Below are 15,002 nucleotides of genomic sequence, written 5' to 3'. Positions count from 1 at the left end.
CATTTGGTGGGTGCCAGAGTCTTGGTGGGTGCCACCATGCAAGTATTTGTACTGTGGGTCATACCACTCTAGATTTAGAAACGTAATGATTTTTCTCTAAGGAAAGAGTGATGGATGTGGTTGTGGATAATAGAGCTATTGGCTTGCCTCAGTCTGGGCCACCAGTACATCTGGGGTTTGATTGGTACTTGCTTATTGCTGCCAAAGGATGTGGCACCTTCCTTCGAAGGTCTCTTTAGCCTAACAGTTAACCCAGATTCCTCTTGATTAGGAAGGCCTATTTCCAGTGAAATTTTAGCATTTACTTTGCAGGCACCACTATTCACTATACTGCTATTGAATAGGTTTTCTCTGTTTTGTTTCTATTGCATATGTTTACCCATCTAGGATCATAGTAGCTAAGCCACAAATTAGAAAATTTGAGTCTGACAAAAGAATTTTGTACCATTTCCACCTGCAAAAAAAAAATTATTAGAGGTATATTTTAGATTTGGAATGTCTTAAAATGTTTTTGTGTGTTTTATTGTAATAATGAGATATGATATTTGAAATATGGACTATTGTAGAAGATCCTGCGGGGTGAGGCACATTCCGTAATTTCCAACAATTCTTTATAAGCTCTTGGGAGAAACCCGGAAGCCATCCCAAGCTTTTCTTTTTACTAATCCTCCCATCCATCAGTTACATGGTACTTCTTAATTTCTCAAATTGGTCCCCTTGTCTTTCAATAATTTTATAGGTTACACATTTTCATAATATTTTGCCTCAGCTATTAAATCAGCCTTGTATTAGGTTGGTGCAAAAGTAATTGAGGTTTTGGCAATTATTTTTAACCTTTTAAACCGCAATTACTTTTGCACCAGCCTAGTACAGAGACTCTCCTATGTGCCAAGCACTGTCCTGGATCCTGGGATAAAGTTGTGAACAAGCAGAGTGAAGGCCGGGCCACCTATAGTCTTACAGATGTGGACCCTGGACTTGCACTGCCTGTGTTTACCTCCTGTCTCTGCTGTTTTGGTTCTCTCTAACTTTGGACAGCTCATGGGGCCTTTGAACCCCATAGGGCCTTAGTTTCTCATCTGTAAAATGGGTTATACTTGCCCGATACAATTAAATGAAACAGTTCTTATAATTACTTAGAATAGAATACAGCTTGGCAGAGTAAGGCAACTGAAGAATTCAATGATCTGTTGCAGGAAAAAAAAAATTACTGACGGTTTGAGCATGCAGTCATTCATTTGCTCAGTTGGCCATTCACAGGCTCTAGGGAGCAGTGATGAACAACACAGACAGTATCTGCTCTCAGAAGAGGATAGTTTCACTGTGCAAACAAACGATGAGCACATTACAGATGTCATGGGTTCTATACATGGAGATATACTGGATGCTTTGGTAACGGGTACACATGAAGGTATATATTGTTTTGGGTTACGGCCTTGAAACCATATAGTACAAACCAGAAGAATATGAACTGGAAAGCATATCTATGTGTACACACCCACACACATACAGGACATGCACACTCTGTGATTTTACATTTCCGATTTCCACTTTCATAAGACTATATATAGAGTGCCAGTTCAAAGCATGGTTCTCTGCTGCGTGGAATTTGAACCCCAGCCTACCTCTCATTAACTGTGTGATTGGGGGCAAATTATTTAACTTCTCTCAATTTCATTTTCATCATTGGCAAAAAACAGATGATTATAACAGCACCTACTTCTTAGATTTATTATGAGACTTGGACAAGTTACTATGTGTGAGATGTCAGTCCTCAGTCTTAGCTCTTACCAGCCTAGAATCATTTTCCTAAGGTAGAGTGGAAAGAGGACAGGCTTAGCAATCAGCCAGAGCAAGGCCTGAATCCTACTCCATCACTTATCTATTAAGTGACTCAGCAAGTAGCTTAACCTCTCCGAACTCCATTTTAGTTTTCTCATCTGTAAAATGGAGGTAACAATACTTAACCACTTGAGATAGCTTTGAGGGGTAAATGAAATAGCATAGTTCTTGTTAATTACCAGGTGCTCAAAGAATAGTGTTTATCTCTACCCCTCCCTGCTCCAAAAAACTAAATTAAAATCATTTGAGCCAGACACTACGATGAAGTAAAGGCAAGAAAAGACGAAACAATATTCTGGAGAATTTCAAGTAAAAATATGAGATAGTCTGTCTTGAAGGTCACTTTTCCCCACAGGGGCACTTATATTTCGTAGGTGGTTGGTGATTGTGACACCATGGACCGAGCATATGTGGTTTGGACCCACATACTATGCAGCAGGAAGCAATGGTGAGCCACTGCCGGACTTCTTTTTCTCAATCTTTATCTTTTTTATCTTGAAAGCTCTTTGATGAGACAGTTCCCTTGTTCCTAGGGTTGCCAGGAGTCCAAGCCAACTCAACAGCAGGTAATGACTACAAAGGTCAATTTTAACATTTGAAAACTTGTCCTTTTCCTCAAAAGCTTCAGAGGGAATGATTTATCCATTTCTATTATTTTCTGATCTTTTATCTGTTAGAGTGTCAACGAAAGAAATGGAATTAATAGAATGATCTTTAGATCTCTGAGCTAACTGCTATAAAAACTCTAAATTCTATCTTCTTTAGTTATTTTTATTACAAAGTGTAGTGCCTATGTAGCTATGCTCTCATTCATAAACAAGGTAAGAACTATGCGTACAAAAGAAGAGGAACCTACTCTGGTGTAATAAGTCAGGAAATAAAGTCTGGTCAGCTGGGCAGTGGGCAGTTGCTGGACCAGTGACTCAGGTGCTATGCAAATGGTCCACCCTTCCCTGACCAACTCATACCTTCTTCTGCCCTCTGTTTCTGCTGGGATGACGACCACAGAGCACTTTCAAGCTAATTTCTCCATCTTATTCTCTGAAAGATTGAGGCAGCAAGTATTCTAAGAAAGGGAGAACTTAGAATTCACAAATCATAAACTTCTTAATAAATGCTCCATAATAATAACAGTACAGGCAAGGAATGAACCCCTTCGTTCAGGACATCACTTCTGTATTAATTTTTCTTTAAAGGCTTTCCCTCAGGTTTCTTTCTTCCCAAGGGAGGTTCATTTAAATCCAGTTTATTTAATGGCCTGCCTTTTTCTCTCACTTCATCCTCTTGAACGTACATTGACTTATGGGCCCAAGAGAGACCCAAAGGCAGGGGCTGCACAGCGCTGTAAAGCCAGTGATAGTGAATGGATCTGACCCGTATCTTGCAAGCAGATCGTACATCTTCGTGTCACTGGGGTTGAAAATCCTGGATGCTAGTAGGGTGGTAGTTTTTGTCTACTCTCTGCCAACCTGCTCCCCACCTGTTCTGCCCTAGGTGGGGTGGGGTGATCAGCACCTCTTTAGCTTCTCTGGGTCAAATTCCATTCATAGGTAAAGCATCAGGCTTGGATTAGATTTCTGAGTTCTCTTACACGCTCTGCTGAGGTGTGACTGAACAATGAACCTTCACAAGGCGATGGGGGCAATTTTCACATTCCAGCCTGGCAGTAATTTCCTAAGCCAAGTGGCCACTTGCTCCAAAGCCAGCTTCCATGCTTCCTAAGTTCTCTGGCTGTCCTCTGCCTACTTCATTCACTACATTGAGTCTGGACCTCCAGCCAGCCATTTGAGTTTTTGACCTGTGGGATCCAGTCCTAAACTAAAGTTGGTCCATGCTGGTGTAAGGATAAGCTCATTTTTAGTTCTTAGTTGATAGGTGTGGACAGGCCCAAGCAGACATGGAGTGCTGATTATATACTCTCTTTAAAAGAAATCTGGGGAAAATTGGTGGAGATAAGAACAACAATATGGCAACTTCGGAAAACTATTGGTGAACACAAATATTTTTCAAGTAGTGTTTCCTTTTTCCCAGTATAACTTTCTATACGTTGATTGGTTTGACCAACAATCAAGAGGATATTTGCTCTGGTGATTAGGGGTTATTTGAATCAAAGAAAAAACATTCTAAAAATATATTTTATTGAAACGTATAGAGAAAAGTACACAAATTATCGGTGTACAGGTCAATGCATATTACAAAGTGAACACACTTGAGTAACCACAAACCACCTGAGTAACCATCATGTTCAAAATTAGAACACGTTGAGAAGTCCCTATTTTGTGCCTTCTTTTCAGAAATACCTTTTTGATGGCGTTGGTAGCATTACCTCTCCATTTCTCCTTCCAGAAACGAGTCCTGGGACCACCTTTCTCTTGTTCTTACTTTTATTAATTTTTTTCCTAAATCTTTCTCCCTCCTGGGACAAAACAAAAGAATATTAGCTAGTACTGCCCATTTTCTTCCCCATAACATGTAAGTCAGTAAATTGGGTAGAACCGAGTGGTGTGGGGGCAAAGCGACGAGCTGCTGTTTTCATATCTCTCTAAGAAAACGACATGTGTGGCTAGGGTCCAAAGGGTTTCTTTGTGGTTTTCGTTTTTGTTTTTTGAATTATTCTCATCTCACATAGGCTGGATCCATGATGCAGGTAACATAAGAAAAAGGAAGCTCAAGAAGGTTAGGCAGCTTAATCTGGACTTCAGAAACCAACCAACCTTTTGGGGGTCTCTGTCTAAGTCAGAACCAGATCGTTCAGTGTGTAAGGGAATCCTCATGGACAGCCCTAGCGCCTTTGACAAGCTAGTAGAAGGTATGGAGCCCCTTCCCGAAAATATGTACACACACAGGAAACCAAAAAGTGTATATTACTTTGGAGGGTCCACACACCCGGTGAGCCCCTGAGACCTATGGACTGTCCCCAGTCTGCTGCCGTGACTCTATGGGGATACAGCACACATCCATGTCAACACCCATGCCCATTACCTTTCAGCCAAAGATAGGAGTGTATTGTCAGTGCAGTCCACCTGCAGGACAGACGGAACGTCCTTAGATGCAGCTTCTCTTCCTCAGCACGCTGTGTGCACTGCGGGGACGCCCTCCTTTCCGTGGAGCTGTCACAAAGGATAGCAATTGGCATCCCCACTCTTCACCGCCCAGAAGCACCGACTCCACAGAGTTCTGGTGCCCGTTTCTCTGCGGTCACCGCTGGATGGGGTATACAGCTCCGGCCAGAAGGGCTCCCAGCGGTCCCAGGAACCTGGAAGACCAGGGGCAACTCCCACACATCTCTGGACCTCAGCTCCCTGCAAATGCGCACAGTCCTTGGCCGGCAGCCGCGGGCTCCCGGTGTCGCGCGCGTATGCGCAGGGTGAGGGCGCCTGGCGGGTGGTGCCAAGCTCTTCTGCTGACTTGGTGGCTCCGGGCCGGGCCCGGGCCGGAGCCCGGGTAGTGCCCTTCCTCCTCCTGGCCGACTTGGCCCAGCACGGCTCGGAGCCGCGAGAACTTGAGCAGCGCCCCTACCGCCCGCTTTTCCGCCTCCATCTCCTTCTCCTCCTCCTCCTTCCCCCAGCCACCCGCGCAGTCATAACCGGTTCAGACTGGCCAGGGTGCCCCGAAAAAGAAGAGAGTGAGAAGGGGTGGGAAACACAGGGAATAACTTCCCGGGAGGAGGAGGAGAAAGAGAAGGTGGAGCCCAGAGGAGGGGCCGGCTCCCTCCCTCCATGTGGCCGCGGCCACTGAGGGGCTCGGCGAGGGCAGAGGGCGGCGGCTCCCGGGGCAGCGCGTAGCGGGACCGATTGCCCAATACTCCAGTAGGGGCCGGGGCCGCGGCCGGGCCCCCGGATAAATAGCCGTCTTGCAGGCCCGAGCTGCAGGGGAGAGCGGCGGACGAGATCCCCACGGCACCACCGGCCGGGTCCGCGCGGGACACCGATCCCTGTGTGGCGCCCTGGAGCCCCCCACCGAGGCCGGCACACAGGTAAAAGGACAGGAACTCGCAGGGAGTGTCCCAAGGGTCGGCAGCCACCGGTGCTTCCCAGCCTCCCGGAGGCGAGAAGTAACTCCTCCGACTCTGCGCAGGAGGAGGAGGCAGCGACGCTGTCACCCGCGCCCAGGCAGCTTGGAGCTGGTTTCTAGTTTGGGGTGTGTGCCGGGGGGCTGACAGTGTACTGCGTGCGCTCAGGCCCACCCCTTGACAGCCCTTTTTTGTTTGGGGTGCTTCTCCGAGGTGCGCAAGTTTTCCCAGGAGTACGCGGGAAGAGATAGCAAGAGAGAAAGAGGGTCCTGGAGGAAGGACGGTGTCCTCGGATGGAATTCACGGTGGAGATCTGTCCTGAGACTCCCGAGACAGCTCCTGGTGGCAAAGCGGGGAGTGTATGCGTGGGCAGGGGGACGGATGCGACTCAGGTGGGCCCCTATTTCCCATAAGGCAGCGAGGCCTCCAGAACCCTGGTTGGAAGTCGGCGCTCACAGGTGCCCCCGGGAGGGTCGGGGCTGGGGAGCCCCGGGTTCTCCCGGGGTGTGAGCAAAGCAGCGTGCAGGACGGGCGGATACTGCACCGTCGCGCCAAATTCAGTACCACCAGGTCAGCCCCGGGCGAACGCTGGAGCCCGCAGCCTCTGCGACCACCGCGGAAGGCACCCGCACCTGGGCCTCCTGGACACCGAGCAGGAACTTGGGAGGACTTGGTGCTGAAAGCTCCATCTGTGGTTCACCCTAGACAACCTACTGTGGCTCCAGCAGCACCCAGAGGCTTTGGAAAGAGCTGATGAGCATTTGAAAAATTGGTCATCAAAAACAAATCAAAGCTTCTTGGGCTGCTGGGTTTAATCCAGCCCAGGTCAATCCATCTGGAGGTGTAGGCAAGATTTACACTAAATGTATTATTTATATAGTAAGTTACCTCATATAACAGCATTTGGGATCAATTTCCTATGTCATAGTTAGTTTGGGTGTATTTTTTTAAATCTTGAATTACTTGGATAGTAGTTCTGATTGCAGGTGGATCCCCGCCTCCCACCCCCAGAGCAGTCAGTTGTTCCATCAGATTTTGTTAATTGGTTGTGTCCTAACAGTTTCTGAGATGTGGGTTGATTTCAGCTATGAGAAACTCTTCTGTCTGGTGCAGGCAGAGGACTGAGAAAGCTACAGTAGATTCTGAAGTAAAAGCAGGATTATTCATTATACAAAGGCACCTCCTTTTAAATGACATGTGAATGCAGATAAGTGGGTTAGTACCCGTATCATTGCTAGAGATGTTTTTGTAAGGCCCTGAGAAGTGGAGATTACATAATAAAATTGTTGAACCTGCAATTTTGCCACAACTCATACTTTTAGCATCACTGACTGCTGAAGAATATCCTTTTCTGTTTCTTCTCTTATGTGTGTAGGGGGCCCTTCATATCTATAGGATAAATTTAGGGAAGGACCAAAGATATGAGGAGGTAGATCAGGACACTAGGAAATCTTTTCCGACTTCTGACTGTGACTGAAAAGTTGTGGCTGATGATATGCATTGGTCGGCACTGGAATATGTATCAGGGCAGATGATGGTGCTTTGGGGATGGATCTGGTCATGAAACTAGAGCTAGAGGGTGACAATTAGACAGATGTGGTCAGATTCTCAAGCTTTATCTCCTTAGTGTTTCGAACCCTGTTTTTTGTAGTCTTTTTCTCAAGTGAGCTATTTCTTGAACTTAATTCGATAGAGTGCAATTGGGTATAGAAAAGCCAGTGGGAAGGTACAAAAGAAACAATGTCCTGTTTGAGTAATTACAGCTTTCCAAGAAAGTATCACCTAATGATTTTTCATTTCAAAAAAATTGCAAGAATGCATGTATTTTGAGCTGGTTGGCCTTTTATTTGGGAGATTCTTTGTAGCTATCCTGTGATTGAGACTGAACTATAACTTAAAACTTAGTTCATGGGAAGAACACATGGTCCCTGCCTTGAAGGAATTTAGCTACAGGGGAAAACAGGCATATTGACAGATATCTACAATACAGGAGAGTGTAGAAGGAATCATATGGCAACGGCATTAATAGTGTGCTCTTAGTGTGGCAGAGAAAAGGACAGGTTCATTCAAGGTTAAGAACTAAGTAAAGTTTTGTGTATGTCGCCTTTGAGCTGGGACTTGAGGAGGGAGAGGATTTCCTCAGTGCCAAGGAGGCCAGCTGGAACAAGGGGTGTGGAAGTCTGATATGTCCACAGGTAGCAGAGAAAGTTAGAGCACCCGGAGCCTGGAATTTAGGATAGACAGTCTGGAAGGCAGGATGGAGCTAGACTATGGAGAACGTGGCAAGCCGTGCTAAGAAACTAAAATGTGACTGAACGTTATTATTATACTTTACGAACAATGTAAGCATCCTTAACTGTAGGTTACACCTTGAAGTTCAATTTTCTGAGCTTCCCCCTAAAATAAATATACGTATAAAATCTCAGTGGAATTTGGTTCCCATAAATGTTACTATAGAAGAGTTATGTGCTCCAAATAACTTTCAATTTTGGGCGAGTGCTCAGGCCAAATCTGATCTCTAGATCTCTAAAAACAAACATATGGTGATGTCAGTTTTCCAGAAGAAATGATTCATTATTTAAATCTATTTTTATTTAAATCCAGTCCTCTCCCACACCCCAAAATCTGAAATCTTATGATATAACAACTCTTAGTTTGATTAAAACTTTGGATAGGAAAATACTTCTACTTTCCTGGGCCAATAGGCAGAGTAAAGCTACCTTCTATTCTCTGTTTCAGTTGCCAACAATCATAATAATTATTAATGTTTATAAACCATGATATGTCAAATGAGCCACACACCTTATTTTATCACTAGAGGCATAACTCTTATCTTAGACTGAGTATTTTAATAAGATCACTCAGCCAAATAAATGATGCAACCAGGATTTGAACTCAAGAAGTCAGTCTTGAGAACTTATCCTTTGAATGATTGTTCTATAACATAACAAGGACAAAAGTGAGTTTCTTGGAGGCAGCATGTATAATGTGTAAGGGACTTGTTTTCTTGTCCATTCAGCCACCCTATGTCTTTGGATTTAATTCATTTACATTGAAAGTAATTGTTTACATATATGTGGTTATTGCCATTTCATTATTCATATTTTTGAGCTTTTTTTTTCCCTCTTACAGAAGTCCTTCTAAGATTCCTTGTAATACTGGTTTGGTGGTGCTTTAGCTTTTTCTTGTTTGGGAACCTCTTTCTCTTCCTTCATTTCTAAATTGTTTGGTAGAGTAATCTTGGTTGTAGGTCCTAGTTTTTCAGCACTTTGAATATTTAATGCCAATCCCTTCTGGCCTGCAAAGTTTCCATTGAGAAACCAACTGACAGTCTTATGGGAGCTCCTGTGTAGGTAACTAACTGCTTTTCTCTTGCTGCTTTTAAGATTCTCTCTTTTTAACTTTTGGCATTTTAGTTATGATGTTTCTTGTTGTTGGCCTCTTTGGGTTCATCTTGTTTGGGACTCTCTGTGCTTCCTGGTCTTGTATGAAATAGGTTTTCAATTCCTTGCTTGCTCTCTTTTCCTTCTGGTATTCCTTCTTTAATACAAATGTTGGTATGCTTGATGTTATCCCAGAGGCACTTTAAACTATCCTTATTTTTTTGGGTTCTTTTTCTTTTTGCTGGTCTGATTGGGTGTTTTCTGCTACCTTAACTTGTAAATTGCTGATTCAATCCTTTTCTTCATCTAATCTACTGTTGATTCCCTCTAGTGTAGTTTTCATTTCAATTATTGTATTATTTGTTTCTGACTGGTTCTTTTTCGTGTTTTCTATCTCCATTTTTATGTTTCCTATCTCTTTGTTGAAGTTCTCCCTGAGATAACTGAGCATCCTTATAATCAGTGTTTTGAACTCTGCGTCTGGTAGATTGCTTCTCTCCATTTGTTTAGCTTTTTTCTTCTTTTTTCCTGGAGCTTTGTTTTCTTCTTTTGTTTTGGACATGTTTCTTTGTCTCCCCATTTTGGCTGCCTCCCTGTTTTTGTTTGTATATATTAGGTAGGGCTGCTATGTCTTCCAGTCTTAGTAGAGTGGCCTTATGTAGTAGGTCCTGTGGGACCTAGTGGCTGAGTCTGCCTGGTCACCTGAGCCGGGTGCTTCAGATGTGTTCCTTGTGTGGGTTGTATGTGCCCTCCTATTGGAGTTGAGCCTTGGTTGCTGTTTGCACTCAGTGGATGGGATTAACCCTTGAGCTGGTTGGTTATGAGGACAGGCTGTGACTACAGTGAAGGAGTTGTGGTGTTGAGGCTGACCCTACAGTACAGGATTCGCTTTAGCAGGGCTCTGCTGCCTGCCCCATCTGCCCTTTGGGTGTGTCATTCTTGGAGGTGCTAAAGTGATGCCCTGATCCAATCCAAAGCTGGCCAATGGGCTTGCCAGCCCCGGGATCTCCTGGGTGGGGACTCACTGCAGGCCAACTTCAGCTACATCCTATGCCCTGCCTGGGGCCACATGGCATGAGCCACAAAGCAATCCACAAATGGCTTGTGCTGAGCTTTGAGGTGCCTTGAAAGGCCAAGCTGTGAACCAAGACCAGCTGTCGCTAGTTGCCGGGCTTAGGGCTGCTCAGCCAGAGAGAGGTACGGGACACACTGAAGCCAGATGCTGCTTGTTTGGGTTTTGTGAACCTTGGAGAGATTTTAAGAAAGTTTGCAGCATGAGTCAAGGTAGGTGGTTTGTATGGAAAAGCGACTGGAAGCGGTTTTTGTGTGCTAGGAAGTTGGGTGGGGAGGGTCCACAGAATCACCAGGGTGGGGCAGAGCCAATGGTGTTAGCGAGGTTGATGGAGACTCATACATGGTGCCCACCTGCGTCTGCACGCTGAGAGTGGGGAGGGCTCAACAAAGAAACAATGCCCTCTGCCAGCTCCCCCATCCAGGAGAAAGCTGCCCCTCCGGCCCTCACCCTGCAGCCAGACAACTCAGTTCTTCTCCATAAGTCCCTGGCGCCTTTTGAGCTGCTGACCCAGTGCTGGAGCTCAGAGTGAGTGAGTCTGTCAGAGAGTAAGACCGTGTGCAGGGCCTTTAAGAGGATTCCCTGGGACTGCAGCCACCCTCCATCTCACTCACTCACTCAGCCACAATCTCTGTTAATTTTCACAACCAGAAATTATGGAGACTTCTCTCCCCAGCACTGAAATCCTGAGCCGGAGAGCCTGGCGTGGGTATGGGACCACTTGCTGCTCTGGGGGGACCTCTGCAACTGAGATATCCCTCCCAATTTTTAATGGTCGTATGCGAGTGTAGGACCAGCCCCACTGCTCCACCCCTCCTATCAGTCTCCAGGTGGCTTCTTTTATATGTCCTTCTACATGGCCACTGGTTCAGCTAGACTTCAAGGAATTCTCAATGATGGTTGTTCTATAGTTTAATTGTAATTTGGATGTGGTCATAAGAGGCTGCAAGCACAGTATTTACCTACTCTGCCATCTTGACTGGAAAACCTTTTTTCTTTTTAATTGAGATACAATTGACATATAACATTGTGTTACTTTTAGGCATACAACATAATGATTTGATATATGTATACATTGCAGAATGATTACCATAATACGTTTAGTTAACATCCATCACCACACATTTTTTTTGGATGAGAAGTTTTAAGGTCTACTCTCTTAGCAAGTTTCGTATATATAATACAGTAGGTTATCTGTACTCATGCTGTACCTTACACATCACTCTGATTAATTTTACTTTACAAAAATCACATATTTCAATGTTTTAACACATCTTCAAACTACTATGTGATCTTATAGTTTTATGATCCATCAAAAGAAACTATTAAGCTCTTTGAGAAAAGATGAGATATAGGATAAGAAAAGCATTAATAAATGTGATAGCATTAAATACAAAAACTATACCTGACAAATTATCTGGAAGAGTATCAATTTTAAATATTCTTCTCATTATTCCCAATGAATCCCCCAAAAGCATCAGATCTTTTTTGTATTTCTGCATCTCACCTATGTTGCCACATGTCTTGATTTTTATTCTAAAGGTCATATAGCAAATACACTAGTTTGTACACTACATACTAAAGTGTGTATTCAGACAACTGATTGGACTCTACATAATCATGCACAAATTATGCAAAACATATTAAGGAAAAGAAAATACCAGTGTAGATAGCATTATCATAGATTTTTTTCACCAGAACACTGCTATTTGGGCCAACCTTTGTGGGATATGGGTTGATTGGAGCAGAGAAAAGATGACACAGGAGGCTGGCAGTATAGGGGGCATGGTTAAGAGTTTGGGATATAGGGAGATGATTATACCAACTTGTATGTAAGTATCTGGCTCTCGTTTTGCTTATATTTCACTCTGTTAAATCTCTAGATATTTTCATCTCTTCTAAGATTCTGATTGGTTTACAAATTCTGCTACTTCCTCTTCTGAACCTGAGAGCACAACTTGGAAATAGGTAACTATTCATTGGATTGGTCAGTAAGAGATGTTGATACTGGATCTCTCCCCTAGCATGACATCTCTAAATCTCAGTTTTCTCATACAGATGAGAGAATTGGGGAGTTGATAAGATCAGTGGCAGTAAGTTCACAAGGTTCACCCAGGAGAGACAGGCATCATAAATGAGCAAATCAAATTGGGGAAGGGGATGTCAGGAAAGCAGAGGGGAAACTCTAAACGCAAATCAGTTTTGGTTCTGTGTCAGGGAGATGTTAGGGAGTGGAAGGAACTGGAGAGAACATGCCCATTCAATGAGGGCCGAAGTTATTCAGATCCAGCCAATTGTTACATAAGAATGAGGGCCCAGTATTGCCAGACCGTCTGATTTTTCAAGAGAATCCAGAAATTCGGATTTTCATGTGAAATCTTCCCATTTTAAAATATTGGAAATCCATTCAAAATTGTTAAAAATAAAATAAAATAACAATTCAGCAAGACAGATGAAACACCTCTAGAGATCCAGATATCAGATTTGGCCTGAGCATGGCCAATCTGCTAGATGATTTTCAAGTTTCCTTTTGGCTTTAGATTTTCATGATCCTACACTCAATCCATTTTATCTATAACCCATTTCTTTCCTTTTGCTAAAACATATTCCAGTGTTCACCATATCTAAATTATGAGAATTTTGGAGGAGTTCTTTGGCTTGTGTTGAGCTATGTATAATAGATCTGTAAGGCCTTTAAGGTCAAAGTATGTCCTTTTTTGATGACCATGCTGTTGACATAGTTCAGACACTCCAGCAGTTAATTACTTGTGTTAATAATCCATTTTAGGGACAATTAGTGTGGTTTAATTCCAGGACCCAGAGCTGTTTCTCTAAACATTTTCCTTCCTGCTCTTCCTTCTTACACCAATTTGAGATAATAACCAGCTGGTAAATTGATCTTGGTTTCCCCTTGGACAGGGTGTATTTCTAGGCTTGATTTATGGTGCTAAGACAAAGAAATCTTTATCATCTTCACCTTGGCAAGATTTCACTACCTAGTCTGTCTCTCTTATGGGGATATCCTTGAATTATAACTAGGTGAATAAGTTAAGGGTCTGGCTTGTATGAATCATGTTACTCTAGCAGTTAGATTTTTTTAAAAGAATATTTATATAAATGCAAAAATAAAAATGAAAACAAAAATAATGGATTTTCATATAATTCTAATTCCAAACTATTTTTGATAACTCTGGTCCTAGGAAAACTGCACAGTGAAATTCTTTAATATTTTATTTAAAGCTAAGATTTTTGGATTTGACTGGCTAAAATGTGTTCTTTACTTTCTGTCAATGAGCTATTTTACAAACAAGTGGGCCTGACTCTAACTGAAAAGCTCAGGACAAATATTGACAATGGAAAGGAAGTATCTGAGTAAATAAAATAAGAATGGCATGTTCAGAGAAACCACATACCTTACTGTGACTGAGTTGGCTGTGAGAGAACAAACAGAAAGCTCTGAATGACAGTTCTGAGCCACAGTTTGTTCTTTTCCTGGCTTCAGTGATGAATCAACCCTCCCCTGCACTTCAGAGAGTGTGTTAACCATCTCTGGATGTTTAACATTTAAAACCAAATCTAAAAGAATCAGGTAATTCTATGATCATTAAAGACATGCCATCTGATGTTATATAGGTGAAAAAAAAGGGATTTAAAACATCAGTTTCTTTATTTTTACCCATGTATTTTGCTAGCCCTTCAGATTCAGTGATGGAAGAGTCTCTAAGCTCCATGGAGTCAGGGATGTCAATCAATATGACCAACAACTGCAAGGCAAACAAAAGCTTATTTGGGAGTCTTTTAGGAATTGCAATTATAGGAACACACTTTTGGGTAGAAACACAACTGTTCTGAGGGGGAAAGAAAGGGACAGAGCTTATAAAGACAGAAAAAGGGTGGTCTTCCAAAGGGATTACACAAGTTCCTTTGAAAGACCTGTGACTGGTCCTGGCAAGCAGACTTATATTATGATATACATGTGTCATGCAGGATGTCAGGCGGGGTCTCTGGTCCTGCTCCTCACATAAAAATGCAGGACATGGTGAGGCCAAACAGGAACACCCACAGAGCCATAAGTAGAGGAGTCATACCACTATATTCTCGCTGGCAGCTGGGTTGGGGACACAGGAAGCAGGATCCACACTATCCGCAACCCGCTGTCCGCTTCTCTGCCAACCAACCTCACTTGCTAGCTGCAGTCGGCTCTTGCTATCTCAGCCATCATCTTCTTGCTTGCCCCCATTTTTTTGCTAGCGTAGCCATGGCGGTTATATTAGTGGCCAATGGCTCACTGGTTACAGCTGACAGCCAATTAGCCACAGCTGATGGCCATCCAATCACATTGATGGCCATTTACTACCTGAGCCAGCACCTTTCCATGTGAGGCCGAGAGCCTGGAATCTGCACTCCTGGCTCTGTCCCCACAACATGATTAATTGCTTGTGTCTATGGTGTGGGGACAGTCCCAGAGAGCAGTTTCCAGGCTCTCGGCCTCACGTGGAAAGGTGCTGGCTCGGTTATTAGATGGCCATCAGCTGTAATCAGGTGGCCATCCGCTGTGGCTGCTTGGCCATCAGCTGTTACCGGTTAGCCATTAGCCACTGATATAACTGCCGTGGCTACGCTAGGGGCGTGGTTGGTTGGTTGGCAGAGAAACAGAGGGCGGATTGCAGATCATGTGGCTCCTGCTTCTTGT

The 15,002-nt window shown here is 43.6% G+C and overlaps 1 protein-coding gene across 6 annotated transcripts in view; it reads left to right on the top strand.

The window, feature by feature from the left end:
- Window positions 1-4,116: 4,116 nt before the first annotated feature.
- The window catches only part of SLC16A9 (solute carrier family 16 member 9), a 54,312-nt gene continuing 43,426 nt past the window's right edge, over window positions 4,117-15,002 (top strand). For 3 of the 6 annotated variants that reach the window (XM_033129696.1, XM_033129693.1, XM_033129695.1), the window contains exon 1: window positions 5,244-5,818. Coding sequence is in view for 1 of the 6 variants with exons in the window: in XM_033129690.1 (XP_032985581.1) it covers window positions 5,151-5,209 (59 nt within the window). In the remaining 5 variants the exon portion in view is untranslated. Of the gene's footprint in view, window positions 5,210-5,243; window positions 5,819-12,192; window positions 12,278-15,002 lie in introns of those variants that run through there. The other 3 variants (XM_033129692.1, XM_033129694.1, XM_033129690.1) reach the window with 2 other exon arrangements.

The sequence above is a fragment of the Rhinolophus ferrumequinum genome, chromosome 16 (genome assembly GCF_004115265.2).
Source record: "Rhinolophus ferrumequinum isolate MPI-CBG mRhiFer1 chromosome 16, mRhiFer1_v1.p, whole genome shotgun sequence".
Taxonomy (NCBI): Eukaryota; Metazoa; Chordata; class Mammalia; order Chiroptera; family Rhinolophidae; genus Rhinolophus; species Rhinolophus ferrumequinum.
Note: the sequence above shows the minus strand (reverse complement) of the source record. Positions and strands in the feature narration are given on the sequence as shown.